Below are 16,821 nucleotides of genomic sequence, written 5' to 3' on the forward strand. Positions count from 1 at the left end.
GTTCTCGGGAGCGCTCAGCTGTCACCAGCAACAGGTTTCGAAGCTCTAGACAGCACTTGAACATGTCCTTCATGCCAATCCATACTACCCACACCTGCTGCGCTACCTCTCACTGGGGACTCGCAAGCGCAAGAGCGCAATGGCAGTTCCAGCGCCCGATTTCGATATCAGCGGCACCTGCCACCACGAAAAGCGCTTATCTCATCCAACCGTGATGTCTAACCTGCCACGCCTCTCCCCCAAACGCTTAACAGCGCCTCAACCCACAGTACCCATAACTCGCTGAGTCTCAGCCCCTCCCGTCACAGAAGACACTGCCAAGGCATTCCGGAACAATCTGAGTCTCACCGAAGAGCCGGCGGGCATCACCGAAGCGGTCTGTGATCTGCACGAACCCAGCGCGACGGGGCGATAGAGTGCGAGGACGTCCCAGGTGATGACGAGAGCGTCTCTATCGCTGGGCACAAACGCACAAGCAAGCACCGCAGAATGGCCCGTGCATGGGTTCAACAGGGGATCGGATCCATGGCTGAGTGTATGGCTGATATGGCTGATGACATACGGGCGGCCGGAGTCCCAGAGCAGGTGCGTCATGGCCACGTGCGAGTTACCCGGCGGCCGTACAAGCGTCCAGGGCCGGGCCAAAAAGTTGACGGGCGGCGATCACTGCTAAGGTTTCGGATACTTGGCCCGGTGACGATACTGCGACGACGAGGAGAGGAGATAACTGCGTTGGCTCCTGGATTGCGAGCAGTGCAACCATTGATTTTCCGCGCATCACATCTTGACGTCTTCTCATCACTCGTACGAACACTCACACCACCGACCAGCTTCACCTTCCTTCCCTCGAACTTCGGAGCTCACAACGCTCCCCTCTTCCTTGTGACATCACCCCCACCCACGTTCCATCTTCGACCTCGGCGCGCTGCAGCTCTAGCGCGCCCTTCCCTTCCTCCCAGCACCGACGCCTTTTCCCAGCTCTATCTTGACTATTCTGCCGACACCCGTCGACAGCATGCCCGCAGCCTACCGCGAGCACCACCCGCATCCGCACAAGTCTCCCTCGCCGAAGCCGAAGGAGAGACCGTCCTCTCCGCGCATCAAGCCGTGGCTCCTCCCCCAAACCCTCCTCGAGCAGCTGATTACTCTCCCGCAGCAGCTCCTCTTCGTCCTCCTCGGCATGCTCGGCCTGGCGTCCTATGCGCGCCAGATCGTGCGTGTCAACGCGGCCAAGCCGGCCGAGATCGTCCTCAAGAATAAGAAGAAGGAGGACGTTGCCTCCTGGATTAACAGGAATACGCCGAGTTTGAGTGGCACGTTCAAGCCTGCGTGGTGGGCTCCGAAGTGAGTGTGGTTTGCTCCTGCTGTGTGACATCAGTTCGCTCTGGCTACATGGCCAGTGTAGCTGCTGCTTTGTGCGCTGAGAGAAGCAGGGAGAGAGCTTGCGGAACCCGAACGAGAGCTAACGCCCAGCGGCCACATGCAGACTGCCTTCACGGTCACTGGCGACTTCACGGACACGGACCACGTCGACTATGCGCGAACGCTCCTCCGGGTGCCCGACGGCGGCACGATTGCGCTCGACATCACGCCTCCCTCGCACGCCAGTCTGCCCGCCGACGCACCGACAATCGTCGTCTGCCACGGCCTGACGGGCAACGCGCGCGAGGCCTACGTTCGCAACGTGCTGCACTGGGCCGCTTTGCCCGAGTCGCATGGCGGCCTGGGTGCCCGTGGTGTGGTTGTTAATGTGAGTGAATCTCGAGCGATTGAGCGAGAAGCTCGAAAGGGCAACCTTCAAGCTTGGTAGTAACGTCGACGCTGACGACAGTTCCGAGGCTGCGGCGGCACACCCCTGACCAGCGCACAGCTGTATTCTGCCGCGACGACGTGCGACCTCAACACGGCAGTGCACTACCTGCGCAACCGGTTCCCGGAGTCGTCTCTGCTCGGCGTCGGCTTTTCGCTCGGTGCGTCCGTGATGGCGCGCTACCTCGGCGAAAGGGGGGAGTCCTCGCTCCTCTCATCCGGGTGCGTGCTCGCCGCACCCTGGGACGTCGTCGCGCTCTCCCACGCGCTCGAGGACGGGTGGTTCTCGTCCCGCGTGTACTCGAAGGCCCTCGGCGAGAACCTGATCCGGATGTTCTTCCGCAACTTCGACGCCCACCCCGAGATCAAGTGGACCGAGACACAGCGCCAGGCGGCCGTGGAACTGAAGAAGCTGCAGGACAAGGGTCCCGTGCGCCTCAAGACTGTCGACGAGGTACTCACCATCAAGGTCGGCGGTCCGCAGCCGCCGTTCCCCTTCGCCTCTGCCGACGACTACTACACGTATGCCGGGTCCCACAAGCTGATCGAGAACGTCGCTGTGCCCACACTGGGAATTAACGCCTTCGACGACCCGGTCGTTCACGGCTCCGCGCTCCCATTCACGCAGGTGCAGAAGGGCTCCCACGTCCAGCTCGCTGTCACTGGTGGCGGCGGCCATCTGGGCTGGTTCGACGGGCCCTTCTGGTCCAAGACGCGCTGGGTCCGGATCCCCATTGCTGAATTCCTATCCGCCGGCGCAAGGGACCTCCCGCCCCGCGCCGAGGTCGAGACCGAGGTCAATGGCCAGCTCGATGTCGAGGAGGGCGTCATGGAGTCTGATGCCGAGTATGGGCAGGGACAGTGGCAGTGGTGCAAGGGCCCGCTCATGATTCCGCAGATGGGCGCCACGCCTACGCGCATCGGGTGGAGGGTCGTCGCCGAGGGGATGGAGGTGCCCGACCTCAAGGCGCCCGTCATCCAGGGCCTCTAGACGATGGCCGTGTGGAATAGATACTTTAGACAGACAGACATAGACATGACACTCTTTGAGACCATACCTTTACTGCCTGATAGACCTTGGCTGACGGCACGTTCTAAACGCAGTCACCTTGAACAGTACCATCAGTGATTGACCATTAGCCCGCGTGATCAGCACCCAACGCTCTGCCTAACTTATACATGTACTCTAGCTGAAGTTGATGTACCCCTCGCTCTCGCACGCCTTGTACTCGTCCGTGAGTTCCTGGACGACTTGTCTGCAATGTCAGCTAGGCAACAGAAAAGCATGTAGCTACTCTCATACTCACCGTGAATCGTCAAACTCGTCGAGGTTGTCCGCAAACATCTCCGTCTTCCTGTACTGGTCGAGGAACGCGTTACGTTTCCTGAGCCGGTCGTACTGATCGAGCATGCGCTTGAACAGCTGTAGAGGTGTCAGCTTAGTTCCTGGGTGAGAAAGCAGCTGTGAATGAGGAAGGAAGAGGATGGGGATGAGGATGAGGGGACTCACCGAGGCCATGCTGGTGTGGTTCGCCATCATGATGCCGCTGACGCGGTTCTGCGTCGTCTTGCGCTTCGTCAGTGCGACCTGGATACTGGCCGGGCCCCAGGGGATGAAGTTTGCGAGCTGGCGTTCGCGGATGCGGAGGAGCGACTTGTGCACGTCTGTCGGGTCGACGTCGCCCGAGATAATGTTGAGGCACGAGATGTAGCACGAGTCGCGCGTCGAGGTCGTGCTCACGAGCCGGTTCTTGGGCTGCAGCAGGCGGCGCATCACGTCCAGCGTCGTCGTCTTGCGCACGCTCTTGGCCTTGTCGATCTCGTCGCCCGTGAAGGGCGTGTACGACGTCATCAGGAAGTGGCACCGCGGTGTCGGGATCAGAGACGCAATGATGCCCACCAGGTCGTTGTTCATGTATCCCGGGTAGCGGAGGGTTGTCGTCGATGCCGCCATGACGGTGGACACGAGCTGGTTCGTCTGCACGAACGACGGGTCCTGGATGTGCAGCCGGTCGGCGGCGATACGCGTCAGGGCCGCATTGTCCAGCACCACGACCGAGTCGGCGTTGTTCACCAACCGCTTCATTGACAGCACCGAGTTGTACGGCTGCACGACGACGTCAGACGCCTCGGGGAAGACAGAGTACGTCTGGATCAGCTTCTTCGGGAACCGGTCATTAAGGCGCTCTAGCAGGAACGAGCCGAGACCTGATCCCGTTCCGCCCGCAATCGAGTGAAGGAGCATGAATCCCTGTTGTTAGCTTGCGCATTCACAAATCACAGCTTACCTCAAGACTGTCGCTTCCGTCCGCCTCGCGATCGATCATCTCCAGAATGTCCTCGTAGATCCCCTCCTTCACCGTGCAGTATCCCTGTGCCCAGTTGTTTCCCGCGCCGCCACCCTGCTCAGACACATAGACGTTCTCGGGATTGTAGAGGTCCTTGAACGGCGACGCCATGATCTGGTTGATGACGCGCGGCTCGAGGTCGACCAGAATCGCTCGCGGGATGTAATGCTCGTCGTCGGCTTGGTAGAAGAACACATCCTTTCGGTCGCCCTGATCGTGCGCCCAGTCCTCGAGGTTGCCTGTTGGCGAGATGCCGTGCTCGGCGCAGAGCTTCTGCCAGAACTGTGTTGTTAGCTACGTAGGTACTGCAACAGCTGGAGGAAGGTCCTTTGTCGGTGCTGAGCCGCCTTTGGAAGCTTCATGCCGTCGAACACTTTGACTTCCGGGACAGTGTCCTCACCTGTTGTCCGACTGAATGTCAGTTGTGTTTACTGGGGGGAGGCAACTCACTTTGGTTACCGGCCTGTCCGGCCTGAATCGAGATGATCTCGCGACCCATGGCTCACGATATCTGCCTGGGTCTGCGTCGTGTGAAGGAATAGTTGCTTGTGTCGGTGTCCTTGTGAACGTCTTCGTTTCGCTTTCCAATTATACTGCCGGTTTGTCAATACCCGTTCTCTCACGCCGTGCGTTGATGTCTAGATGCTAATGTTGTGGCTCGGACCTGAACTTAGTTGTTGTTGCGTTGTGGTCGCGTCCGGGGAGATGTGACGCGTCCGTCACGTGACTCGGGCAGCGACAGTTATGAGCCAGCGCTGGTTAGCGCCCTCAGCATTCAACAGCTCCTCTCTATAGCTCAGTTGGTAGAGCGTCGGACTGTAATTGGTTATCCATTCCTCCCGGTCAATAGACCGAGTAATCCGCAGGTCCTGTGTTCGACTCACAGTGGAGAGACAACCTTTTTGGGCCTACTCAGGCGCCCTCATGCACGCTATCCATGTCTACCAATGCATGAACGGTTTTAGCGTACGCTTTCTGCCTCTTCATGTTGTTCTGGAGATGAAATCATGCTGAGGAGAACCGCAATCACATGCCCAAGGTCGTGGCCATGCCGCCCTTCGGCAGCGCCGTTCCTTGCAATGTCGTGCTCATTCAGACCCACCGCTGCGGCGCAGGAAACCTACAATTGTCGCAAGCCGAAGCTTTTGCGTCTAAGACAAGTCCGACCGAGCCACAGACCGAGGCCAAAGGCTTAAAGTATTGTGCCCATGTTCTCATTTCAGTATCAGTGTTGCTGAGTTCGGTATCCTTGTGTCGTCGCCATTCTCATACATGCCACATTCCTCGCCAGTGCAGGCGTGCAAGTATAAGATGAGAAAAGTCGAAGCTTGGGCGGACATGGACAGAATAGAGTTAAGTAGTATAGAGTGTCCGATCGAGTACGACCGAGTAAATAACGAGGAGAGAGGGAGAGCGAGAGAAGGGGAAGACGAGAATGTGGAATTATTCGGGATGTTTTAGCAGTTGCTATAAGCGATGGTAGGGCGCGGGGTATCTATCGAAGAAAGGGTGGCGATTCTCGACTTTGCTACATGAGAGTCAGACGTGTGGGTAACTGGGGGCGGTGGTATGATTATCGAGCTGTAGCGGCGACACACTGTACAGCGGACGGTGGGACAACTCGGAGATAGAGCTAATATACAGTGAGCCAGTCGTGTCTGGTGACTGGCTTCGGTCGGAGTTCAAGATTGAAGTGGTTTTGGGTGGGTTGATGACGCTTAGCGACGCTTCGTGAACAGCTTGTTGAACAGCTCGAGGACACCGACAACGTACAGCGAGATGTACTCGAGGTCGAGCGACGCGTTCTTGTCGTCCTGGCGCTCGAGCAGATCGTCAATCTTCAGGTCCATTTCAACGATGGCCTGCTCACGACCCTTGAAGTGCAGGGTAATGAGGAAGGTGCCGGGCGTCGGCGACCAGAAGTTCAGGTAAACATCCTGGTGGCGGCCAGGCGGGACGGCGCTCGACTTTACGACACCCTCCTTCTCTAATTGCTGGTGCGTGAATCGGTACGGGCCGAGGCTCTGCGAGCGCGCCTTCTTGTCCTTGCCGTTGAACGAGACGACTCCGACACCACCGGCGCCCTTGTCCTTCGACATCATCATGCGCGAGTTGAACAGGTACGCCTTGTACGAGTCGATCTGGTTGCGGAGATACTGGTTGTGGTCGCAGATGGCGTGGAAGACCTCTTCCAGCGACCGCGTCTCCAGGAGGACCTTCTCGTGGGCGTTGCCGAGGTGCACGAGCTCAGTCCGAACCTCGTCCTGGAGAAGCTTGTAGTTGTCCGTCCTGTCCAGCACACCGGCAGCCTCGAGCTCGGAGAGCAGGTTTTGCACCTTGATTCCGCGGCGGACAAGGACAGGGTCACGCGAGGTCGCTGCTCGCTCAGCCAGCGCGGGAAGGTCGATCGGCCGTCGGTCCGCGGCGTCGGGCATGGCACGGAGCAGCTGGACGAAAATCGACTTGGTCTCCATGAAGTTGATGTCGTTCTGCGTGATGCTCTCGGACATCAATGTCGTCGACAGGTCCTGAATCGGCGTCTCCCATCGCGAGTAAAGGGGCAGGTGGACAGTACCGTTCTCGCTACGCGGGACCTGGTCGGGTGCCGGGCCAAGGTCGTCGAGGAGCACGCGGAGATGTTGTCTCTCGTTAGGGGACTGGATGTCAGCTCAGAAAGCGTGATGCAGAACTCACCACAGTGTCAAGGTGGTGCATGAAGAGCGCATGGGTGCCATACAGCTCGTTCAGCGTGATGTCGATAGAAAGGTCCCTCTTCGACAAGGCCATGTACTGGTCCATCTCGAGCGACTCGTAAAAGTCGCCGACCTCGCAGAGCTGGTTGAGGAACTGGTTCATCATCGCCTGATGGTTGTCGACAAACGAGTTGAGCGGGATCATAAACTGCTCCTTCGAGTAGCTCGGCTTGTTGGCGAGGTTCTGCAGGATCTTGGCGATGAGCGTGAGGGTTCGTCGCGGGTTCTTCGGCGGCTGGTCGGGCTGTCCCAGGTGCTGACCCTTGGACTCGATAAGCATGTACGCCTGCGGCGTCACTATCGCCGGGTTCAAGAACCGGAGGAAGAAGAATCCGCCGATGAGCGAGCAGATCTGTGCTTCCGTCACTTCCGGGTACTTCCGGCGCGTCAACGAGAGGATCTGCTTGCAGATCCATCGAATACCGTACGGAACGGTGTCGATAGAGTCGAAAATGGTCGTGAGGAAGGTGTCGGCGATCTCCATAAGCATCGTGATACGAGGTCGAATGATAGCCTGAACGTCGGGGTTGTTGGCAGCGACCTCCTGCGACACACCTCGCGGGAGAGACGGAGGAAGGCCTCCAGTGTCCGCCTCAATCTGGGTAACCATCTCCTCGTACACCTTGAGCGGGTTGATCTCGAGGTTGAGGTCCTCGTGCTCGACGAGCGAGTTGATGCGCTCCGCGAGCACATTCTTGAGATAGCTCTGTCCCGGTCCTCGTCGCGTGTACGTCGTCATCATTCGGGAGGCAGCGGTGTTTGCTCGCAGGAGCTCGCCCATCTCGGTATTGTTTTCGAACTCGGCGGAAAGGACGCTCTGGAATGATGTCAGCACAGACCCCATCGCACACCGCTGTCGTTTCTCGTCCCAGAGTCTGCGACGCGGAAGCACACGCGGTACCCTGCGCCCCCGGACGTGTGGAACTGGGCTCACCTGAAACATGGTCAAGAGCAGGTGCTCCTCGCGTTGGTCGTACTGGTTACCGTACAGCGTGAACATGACCGTCTGCATCAACGTGTCGAAGTCGGCGTACGACACTTGTCGGCACAGCGCGGCCATGTGTCGTGGTTCGGATTGCAGGAGGAAGAACAGGTTGCTGTACTGGGCCAGCTTTCGTCGTGCCGGGTAGTTGCCCGTCTTCTCCTCCGTGTCATCGAGAGTCTCTTGCACCTGGCGTTTCTCATCGGCTGCTATGCGATTTTGAATAAGAAGTGCAATGCGAGAGTCGAGATAACGGACGTCGCGTTCGAGGACGAAATTTCTTTTGCTCTGCGCCGAGATGCGGTTCTTGAGATTCCTCAGGGCAATCTGAGCCCTGCCGAGCGCGTCTTGAACCTCGATGTCCTGCTCGGCGGCGAGCGAGTAGATGGCGTTCACGGAGTACCGGTTCGTCATGCGGTCGGTGTTTCGTCGACTTGAAGAAGAAGTAGAACCGTTTGCGGCAGCATTGCCCGAACCACTCACTGTAGACGCAAGCATCGCTGCAAGAGCGTCCCCAGAAGGCCCTGGAGTCGGTGGTGACATGGTAAGGGTAGACATGTCAATTGAAAGGGGGGCAAAGAAAGGGTACCAAGGAAGGTTGCCGGCGAAGATAAAGACTAATCCTTGGCCTAGCTTCCAATTTTCCAAAGGACTCGGTTGATCAACTAACTAGAAGAAGAAGAGCGAAGAAAGGGTCCTGGTTATCCGTGCGCTGGGGTCGCTCTCGAATCGTGTGGGTCGCCGGTCGTTTGGTTGCGCCGCGTAAGGAGGGTCTCTGCCTCGGCCAAACGTTGAAGATGAGATGTCGGTCAAAGACGGAGTTGGGTGCGAGCGCGAGAGAATGCGCTCCGAACTGTGAAAGAATGTGGCGTCAAGATGGAAGGCGTAGGGGTTGTTTGAGGGATAAGTGAGAGAAAAAGGGAAAGTCGTGTCGCGAGCCAGTGAAGAGAGCGCAAGAGAGTCGAAAGGAAACGAAAGAGGCTTTCGATGACTAAGGTCAACAAGCAGGACAGGAATGCAGCGACGCCTCTTGAAACGTTGCGCGTTGCGTCGCCCGGACGTGTTGGAGGTATGCGAATGTGTGGAGTGGGTCGTGGAATGGGGTAAGACCAGTTTCAGGTCTCCAGTTCGCGAATGCGTGATGGACTTTTGCAGCGATGGTTGAGATCGAGTGGCTAGAAGAGGGCGCAGCGACTTTGTGTACTTGTGTGTGCAGCTGGCTCAGTCGGAGACTATCGCTAATCTGTGTGTGTTGAAGCCAAGAGTGCGTTGGCGTTCTTGCGGTCTCGAAGTGTTGCTCCGCGTGCCCCGAGGTCGTGAGGCTCGTGTGGCTCGTGCAGATGGAAGAAGCGTGCTTCGACAGACGGCGCGTGCAGAGGGCGGAGAGGGGAGTAGGGTAAGTGGACCGAGAGCACTGGATGGAAGGTCGTGCGGTGCTGCGATGCTGTCGAGGTGTCGGGGTGCTCGCAGTCGATGGATAGGAGATGCGGTGGGTGTGATGTGCGGTGTCAAAGAGTCTTTGCGTTCGATGTCTCGAAATCCGCGAGGTCACGGTGGTTGGGGAATTAAGCAAATAGCGTGTCGGAGTTGGCCCTTGTGAACCTGCTAGGACCGGTATAGCTTGTCTGCCTAACGCTTTGTCGTGCCAGGACTGCTGGGTGCGCCAGGTGCGTCCGATAGCGGACGATGCGCCGCCAATGCAGGCTATGCGAGCTATGCAGGTCCTGGGTCCTGGGATGCTTAGGTACAATCCAGAGACAAAGCGTCCAAGGGGCCTATCCCAACAGGCCAACCGATTAGGGGAATCGAGCGGCGCGGGCGGCGCCAGGGGAGTGGATTACAAGAGGGCCGAGGGAGAAGCCAAGGCGTCCGTTGCCGACTCAGGCTATGCGTTCGAGCCTTGTGCCGAGATATAAAACGCGCGAGCACAAAGTCGTGCGAGTGTCACGAATCGCGCAGGCAGTGATGAGGGCGTAATTGAACAGTCACCGGATGCGGTCTGCCCGACTGGTCAATGAGGAGGGCGGAGGGGTGGGAGAGGAGGTAGCGTCGGGACACAGTCGATCTGCGTAGCAGGAGATGCGTCTGTGTGCAGGGGGGTGTCGTACGTCGTATCAGGTCGTAGAGAGGTCGGGTCAGGTTCAAGTCGTGTGGGTACTTGGTCGGTTGCTGTGTGGGATGTTGATGGAAGTATGTTTTCGAAAAAAAAGTTGGGTGAGCAACGCCGACGACTCGTTAGTGAGGATGTGGGAGAATGGTACAGGAGGAACAAGCTCTGGCGATGAGATCGAGTAAGCTCTGCGAGGTGAAATGAGACCTAGACCTGGAGCTGTAGGAGCGTAGGAGGGGATCGAGCAAGGGGAGCTGGGAAACGGCCTGGCATTGGTCCAACGTGCTGTGACTCTGACGATGAGATGGGAGGAAGCTTAGAGCTTAGGGCCGAGGGCAAGGGCCAGGAGGACGGAGGAAGGAAGACGGACGGTGGGCGCGGGTCACCGTTGGGTGAGCTGCCTGCTTTGGAAGCGTGCATCGAAAAGGTAGCGAGCGGATAAGGTTTAATGGTGTCCGGACAGAGTTGGGCCAAGCACCTGGGATGCCTGGGATTGCCTGGGCGATGACTGGCCGTCCTGCCCATCATGGCTCTACGCAGCCTTCGTCAGGCCAGCCTGGCGCGCCAGAGCCATGCGCGATGTCTGCAAGGGTAAGCCTAGAACGCACAGGGTCAAGAGCAGAGGGTCAGCAAGGTAGGGCCAGGGAAGCAAGAGCCATCCAGGCACCACCTTGCGCGCAGTCCTGAGTTTCGGATCAATCACCCCTCAGCCTTGCCTTGCGCGCAGAGTGAAGACGCGCCGCCTCGCGCCTCTCAGGCCTCGGTTGCGCGGTCGCCATCGCGTCGCCGTCCGTCGCCGCCATTCACCGCCGCTCACTCGGCAGTCACTAACCAGTTGCGTATCGCCATTCACAGCTCGTTAGCCGGTGGCAGTGATAGCCGCACCGCCGTGTTCACCGAGCTCCTGCAGATGCTCCGGGACTGGTGCGGGGTATCCTACCTCATCAGCGAGCGATGCGGTGTTCTTCGCTGACCGCAAGACCGCTGTATTGCAGGATCAAAGAGTTAGGCAGCGCGCCGTTCGCGTCGCCTCCTGGAATAGCATGCCCTGGTGTTAAGGGTACAGAGCGACCACGAAATCCAGGGCGGGATGGACGACATAGCCGTCACGCTCCGCCGACCCATGGCTCCGTTCATCTCAACGATGGGTACTCGACGGTACCGCAGCAGCTTGCAGCGAAGGGGGAGAAGTGGGCGGAGTGGGCTGGCTGCTCTCTCTCCGGCGGCGGCATGCGGCATGCGGCATGCGGTAGAGGTACACGAGGCGCGGCATAACGTATCGCTCCTTTTTATCTCTGCCCCGTGCTGCCGTTGTTGCCGTTTCCGCTGATCTTATCCCTACGGTACAATGTGTTCAACTCATCATGACACAATTTGGACAGCGCGGCCAGGCAGTCTTAGCCTTGCGCATGACTCGGAGCAGTGTACCTCGATGCGAGACATCCGGGCCAAGCGTGCATGCTCCCCATCTCGGTGCTGCTGCCAGATGCAGCATTCAGCAGATCAACATGTCCGCTCCTGCTCTATGGGCTGCAACTGCGGTGGTCCATGCGATTCAAGAACGCGCTAACGTCGACATCACGATGTGCTACGTAGCGCTTCATGAGCTCAGGAGATTTCGGGTCAGGCAGAGGACAAAGTAGCCTTTAAGTTCGCTCCTATCATCGGGGCCTGGCCGGACCCCGAACAATTGATTGAACGTGCTGCAGCTCGTCCTGAACCAGCGGGCGGAAGCACCGTTAGCTGTCGGCCCACTCGGTACCCATTCCGTGCCTTGTCGCCTAAGTGCAGCGGGTAAGATCTCGTAAGGCAGGCGGGAAAGCAGACATGAACATGAGCAGATCTGGCAGGCATCCATACATGAGCGTCGGAACGCGTTTGTACTATCGGAGAGGAGACAAGAGTTACAATGGCAAGCATCACCCTCTCGCTTACTTCTTCGACCTGGCGTGTCAGCTGATTCTCCGATGACCGAGCTCCACAGATAGCGCTGCAGAAGCGAGGAGCCCTCGCATTGAAGGGAAGCCCTGCCTCCACCCATCGTGAGAAGATTACTGCCGAGGCTCGAGTGAGGGGCAAGCGGGCATCGAGCACGGAGCCCGTCGCCGACGACGAGGTTTGAATCTTCCACTCTTCTGGATGTGCTTCTGTCGTCACGCGAACTTACTTCTTGATGCCACCACCGCTCATGGGACCCTTGCCGGCAGCTAGGACACGTCAGCTCCAAACTCTCACGGCCTGGCATGAATAAAGAGATCTCGGGCATGACTCTCCGCATGCCAACGGGGAGATCTTCTGGGTGTTCGAGCAAGCACTCGTGACACCAGACAGGTCCATTAGTCCTGCCTCCAGGCACTGTGCGACTCAAGATGCCGAGGACTACTGGCCAATGCGCACTGGGCACTGGAGGCTGGTCGCAATATCGATACCTCAACGAAGTCACACAGAATGCTGTCCAACTTGCACGTGGGCTTTAGCACTCACCCTTGGCAGCAAGAGCCTTAAGCTCAGCCTGCTCCTTCTTGAGCTTCTCTGAGATAAGTCAGTTTCTACCCCGGATGTCTCGGTCGCCCAATCCCTGGACAGCGAAACGCCATCTTTGGTCCCCAAGCGATAGTCTGCAGGCGCTAACACGCGCTGAGGCTATCCTGAGTAGCCCATGTCGACGTTTGGGGTGATACCGGCCGAGCGGACTATGACTTTCCTCGGCAGTCGGAGCTCACTGATGTCCGGTGACAACCGTGCCAAGCCTCCCGACGCCGTCACCCCAGACCACGCCTTGGTGGCCCTGTAGCGCCAATGCACGAGTCGTGCAGCTGTGCAGACTGTCCGAACTGGGCCGCCACAGCACGCACAAAGCCATCCTGAAGGAAGGCACCGTTTTCCGCCTTGCTACGCTTCCTCTCGGACTGTCTTCCATCTGATACTCACGCTGGTAGGCAATGTCGTCCTCGTCGAGCTCCTTGACAGCCTTCTTGGGGGCCTGTTGAGCGGAGACAGTGGAAGGTGGAGGATATCGAAACAGTGTGTCACATGCGGTGGTAAGCAACGGCGAATAACCCGGAGACACGCGTAGACCAGTAATAGCACGAAAATATCATAGCGTATCAGAGAGGATGACCTGGTCAGCTGGGAACAACACTGAGGGCGCTCTGACTCACCTTAAGAGGCTTAGCTGAAGAGGTCAGTCAACACTGCCTCAAAGTCGATCAAACCTACCCTTTCCACCTAAGACTGTCAGCACTGCGCAGCACACCCTTTGTCTACGCCTTTTCAGCACTCACCTTGACGACCGGACATGATTGTTGATTGTTGTTAGTGACGGAGTGAATGTGTTTGAGGTGGAGAGCAATCGTCGATCAGTAAATTGAGGTGGTCTCCCACGGGCGCACCCGGACCCCACCACCCCTCATGTCAACCACCCAGCCAATTCAAATGTACTATGCTGCACGTCACCAAGACACTTCTGCTAGACGCTCAGACCGGTTGAGGGCGCTTCTGGATCGATATAGGCCGAACCAAGCTCTGGGACAACGAGGGGCGTCGGCGCGAATGAGTACTGCGACTATGGACCACCGCCTTGTTTCAAGGCATCAATCAGGACGAGCGTCGTGCCAATCGAGCAGATACACACGGGGTCGCACCACCATCCTCTCCCAGGATCCTAGTCATGGCGACCAGAACGTGACGAGAGCAAGACAGGAACCTCGAGGAACAAGGCATGCTTGATAAGCGGCGCGGACCTTGAAAACGCTTAACTTCCTCACCCTGTGATGGCAACTGGACGATCGATCTCTTCCAGAGCGCCGGGGCCACCGCCTCGCTTCGCGCAGATCTCCAGGTCCGCATTCATGATGTGACGGGAGGGACGAGACGGCGCGCTCTCCTCGGCTCAGTTCACGGTTTCGGGTCACCTTGCGTGCCGGTCTGCAACACATCGAGGCAGTACGACACGGGCGTCGTACGCGGTGGACCCTTGGCCGGGGACCGATCCCAGGGCGAAGAGGTCCGTCCATAATGAAGCAGATCATGTCCCGTCGACTGCACGGCAACTGAACGTTCTCCCTTGCGGCGCCACATGCATAGAACGCTGCAGAAGCGCCCCTTGACGAGGGCCGCAGAGGTAGCTTGGGCCCCGCCGCCCGTGTGGAGAAGGCGATGTTTGATATCCCGATCATCTTCTTTCAAAACAGCGGCGACGGCGCGACGGGGCGTCATGGACTGAAGGCCTGACGGATTCAGCACTAATCACGTAGTTCGCCGCGATCAGTGCTACCTTCCCCTTGCAGGTCGAAGTCTCGACCTGCGCCAACGTCACCTTTCAGATATCTCGATCGTGCAGAACACTGACCACGGCAGGGGATCGCGGGTCCGTCGAGTCGGGTGTGTATGGCCGATGGTTGACGGGCTCGTCGATATGGACGGCTCAGATGGGTCAGGGCAGTGCGGGTTCTCGCGCGGCACTTGCATCAACTAGTGTGGTCACTGGGTGCAAGTGAACCGAACGAGGATCGACAAAAACCCTATGGCGCAGCAGTCAGCGAGGCCAGAGGGGTGAAAGGGATTCACCTGAGTCATTATCAGTGGAAGGAAGGGAGTACTTGCCAACGGTGCTGTGGTGCAACGGAAAGCATAAACAGCATAACACCCATATTCTGCTCAGCGAGCTGCGAGCAAGGTGACACAGACGACCGGCGCCGATCACAATCGGGGCGTACAGGCTGGCGTACACAACACCTTCCTCATAAGCATCACGCGTACGCGCCAGGCTCTTTCCCGATTCACCTCTACTCCCTTCTCTTTCTCTACCCTTTTCACCCCCATCTGTATTCTCATCAATCCCCATCTCCTGCGGCCGAGATGCACCTCACCCTCTCCTTCTCGTCGACTACCCTCACAGCCACGCTGTGGGAGGACCTCGTCCCCCGCCACTCGCTGGCCGTCCCCTTTCGCCCTCTCCCGACAGTGTGTAGCGCGCACCCCTACCGATCGCTGACCTCCGCAGCCCATATCAACGAGACCTCTCTTCGTTGCGCTAGGTTCGCTTTTACCTGTTGTTTCCACTAACTCCAGATTCGGCGCTCACCCAGCTCGGACGCTGGTGCGACCTCGCGCTCGTGAAGACGATGAATGGGACTGTCCCTCATCCGACTGCCATAGCTCTTCCTCCGACGTTCCCCGCCTTCCTCGGTCTCGTTGACTCCACTCCGCTCCAAGTGCAAGCTCCAAACCTCTCGATCATGGACCTCTTCCACACTGCCGCAGTGCCCCAATCAGTCCGGTTCACCTCCCTCGCTTCCGAGAAAGTGATGCCTTCCTCTGCAAGCCGCATGGTTCCTCTTGGCTATCTGCTGTCTTCCCTCTTGCTTCAGTCACCGGGTGCTGCCTCGCAACAGGAAGCCAACCTCTTCCGTGACTTCCTCCTGCTGGCCCAGAGTGACGTTGAGCCGTTGATGACTCCCGATCTGCCACATGACTTCTCTATCGCGGATGCGACTGCTGTTCTCGGGGTGACAGGATCGTTCTGGAGTAAGCGCTATGGTCTCGACGCGACTGTCCACCCGTGTAAGCTGGTAGTTGGCCACATAACGTTAACCACAGTTCTTCCTCGTGCCATCGCCGGGTATCTAACCACTGGTGCTGGGCCTCACGATCTCTGTGTTATCCAAGACGACATCGACTGTCTCTTGGTGCAGGAAGGCTGCCAAAACGTTGGAGCGACGCTTCTCCCGCTGCCTGGAGCAAAGGATATCGAGGTGGCTGTCACGCACGATGTGAATGGTCTTGCGGCCCGTCGCCTCGTCCGAGATAAGTATGCCAATGGCAAGTAAGTACCACCGACCCAAACTCTTGGCTGACATTAGGTGGAACACTTTGGGATACCTGGCTTCGCGATTCGCACCCGGCGGCTCCCTAGGAGCGGACAACAAGCTCTTTGCGTTTGCTCAGTAAGCTTCGCCCACTGACTGCAGCTGATGTCAGGCCCTATGCGAGCGTACCCGGCGCGGAGCTCAACGGTACCACTCGCTTCGAGCATGGCATACCTGTTCACGAGTTCAAGGACCTGCGTGCCAACACTCGGTAGGCGCCAGCATTGTGATTCTTATCGCTGACAGTACAGCTGTGTGCTCGAGTCGCAGGCTTTTGGCGTCAAGGCCCGAGCGACGGAGCTTGGCCTCGAGTTGCCCCACCGCGTTGTTCTTGTCGATGACACCGATAAGTGCGTATTTCGCGGTGTGACAAGAGTGACACTGACGTCTAGCTCCGCTATCAGTCATCTCCTCGGCCAGGTCTTCGCCACGGACGTATACACACCTGAGGTGCGCCAGGACGCCATTTCCTTCGGCGCCGCTCTTCTCATCCACAACCTTCCCCAGATCTCGCAGGCCTTGTACAAAACACGCAACGAAAGTGCGCCCAACACAACACCTCCTCTGACCCCGTCCACAACGGGCGCCAACTCGCCTCCCCGCTTCGAGGCCATTAGCTCTCCAAAGTGTCCCCCGTCTCCTGCTCCCTCTGACTCTGGTGTTGTCCGCGTGCGCCTCATCACTCCCAAGCCGCAGGACACTTGGGAGCATGAGCTGTACAATGCGATGATGCCCGAGTTCCTGCGTCTCAGGTGAGCTAGTGATTGTACGTATGCAGCTAACTTCAGAAACCTTATCGACAGCGGCATCGTTGTCCCGAGTGCCATTTTCTGAGTAGGAGCTGCATGCTAGGTGACTTCTAACTGTATCAAAGTTCAAAATTCTACAAGTTGTAGTACGCGGGGCGATGTATATGACGTTGTGATATAGTGTGCTGAAAGAGAGTGGG

The 16,821-nt window shown here is 58.2% G+C and overlaps 6 protein-coding genes and 1 non-coding gene across 7 annotated transcripts; 4 read left to right on the forward strand and 3 right to left on the reverse strand.

Moving 5' to 3' along the window:
* Positions 1–1,015: 1,015 nt before the first annotated feature.
* Positions 1,016–2,800, forward strand: A1Q1_04989 (uncharacterized protein; the record flags this gene model as incomplete). Its single annotated transcript, XM_014321796.1, has 3 exons — positions 1,016–1,344; positions 1,426–1,750; positions 1,832–2,800. The coding sequence occupies 3 exons, from the start codon at positions 1,016–1,018 to the stop codon at positions 2,798–2,800; spliced, it is 1,623 nt and encodes a 540-aa protein (XP_014177271.1).
* Positions 2,801–2,995: 195 nt separating this feature from the next.
* On the reverse strand, positions 2,996–4,656 carry A1Q1_04990 (tubulin gamma chain (Gamma tubulin); the record flags this gene model as incomplete). Its single annotated transcript, XM_014321797.1, has 7 exons — positions 2,996–3,065; positions 3,117–3,232; positions 3,320–3,474; positions 3,551–3,916; positions 4,091–4,396; positions 4,456–4,557; positions 4,608–4,656. 7 exons carry the CDS (start codon positions 4,654–4,656, stop codon positions 2,996–2,998), a joined length of 1,164 nt encoding a protein of 387 aa, XP_014177272.1.
* A 286-nt stretch (positions 4,657–4,942) lies between these two features.
* A1Q1_t379 lies at positions 4,943–5,051 on the forward strand. The gene has a single exon. It is a non-coding gene; the product is annotated as a tRNA-Tyr (tRNA).
* An 824-nt stretch (positions 5,052–5,875) lies between these two features.
* On the reverse strand, positions 5,876–8,450 carry A1Q1_04991 (GTPase-activating protein (Ras GTPase-activating protein); the record flags this gene model as incomplete). The annotated part of the gene is made up of 3 exons (XM_014321798.1): positions 5,876–6,814; positions 6,852–7,727; positions 7,845–8,450. The coding sequence occupies 3 exons, from the start codon at positions 8,448–8,450 to the stop codon at positions 5,876–5,878; spliced, it is 2,421 nt and encodes an 806-aa protein (XP_014177273.1).
* A 1,686-nt stretch (positions 8,451–10,136) lies between these two features.
* A1Q1_04992 (uncharacterized protein) lies at positions 10,137–10,689 on the forward strand (the record flags this gene model as incomplete). Its single annotated transcript, XM_014321799.1, has 3 exons — positions 10,137–10,183; positions 10,228–10,394; positions 10,466–10,689. The coding sequence occupies 3 exons, from the start codon at positions 10,137–10,139 to the stop codon at positions 10,687–10,689; spliced, it is 438 nt and encodes a 145-aa protein (XP_014177274.1).
* Positions 10,690–12,165: 1,476 nt separating this feature from the next.
* On the reverse strand, positions 12,166–13,302 carry A1Q1_04993 (uncharacterized protein; the record flags this gene model as incomplete). Its single annotated transcript, XM_014321800.1, has 7 exons — positions 12,166–12,209; positions 12,487–12,534; positions 12,726–12,790; positions 12,858–12,985; positions 13,164–13,177; positions 13,222–13,230; positions 13,287–13,302. The coding sequence occupies 7 exons, from the start codon at positions 13,300–13,302 to the stop codon at positions 12,166–12,168; spliced, it is 324 nt and encodes a 107-aa protein (XP_014177275.1).
* A 1,826-nt stretch (positions 13,303–15,128) lies between these two features.
* Positions 15,129–16,706, forward strand: A1Q1_04994 (uncharacterized protein; the record flags this gene model as incomplete). The annotated part of the gene is made up of 7 exons (XM_014321801.1): positions 15,129–15,531; positions 15,604–15,829; positions 15,867–15,950; positions 15,997–16,083; positions 16,124–16,222; positions 16,277–16,624; positions 16,676–16,706. 7 exons carry the CDS (start codon positions 15,129–15,131, stop codon positions 16,704–16,706), a joined length of 1,278 nt encoding a protein of 425 aa, XP_014177276.1.
* Positions 16,707–16,821: the final 115 nt, after the last annotated feature.

The sequence above is a fragment of the Trichosporon asahii genome (genome assembly GCF_000293215.1).
Source record: "Trichosporon asahii var. asahii CBS 2479 unplaced genomic scaffold scaffold00071, whole genome shotgun sequence".
Taxonomy (NCBI): Eukaryota; Fungi; Basidiomycota; class Tremellomycetes; order Trichosporonales; family Trichosporonaceae; genus Trichosporon; species Trichosporon asahii.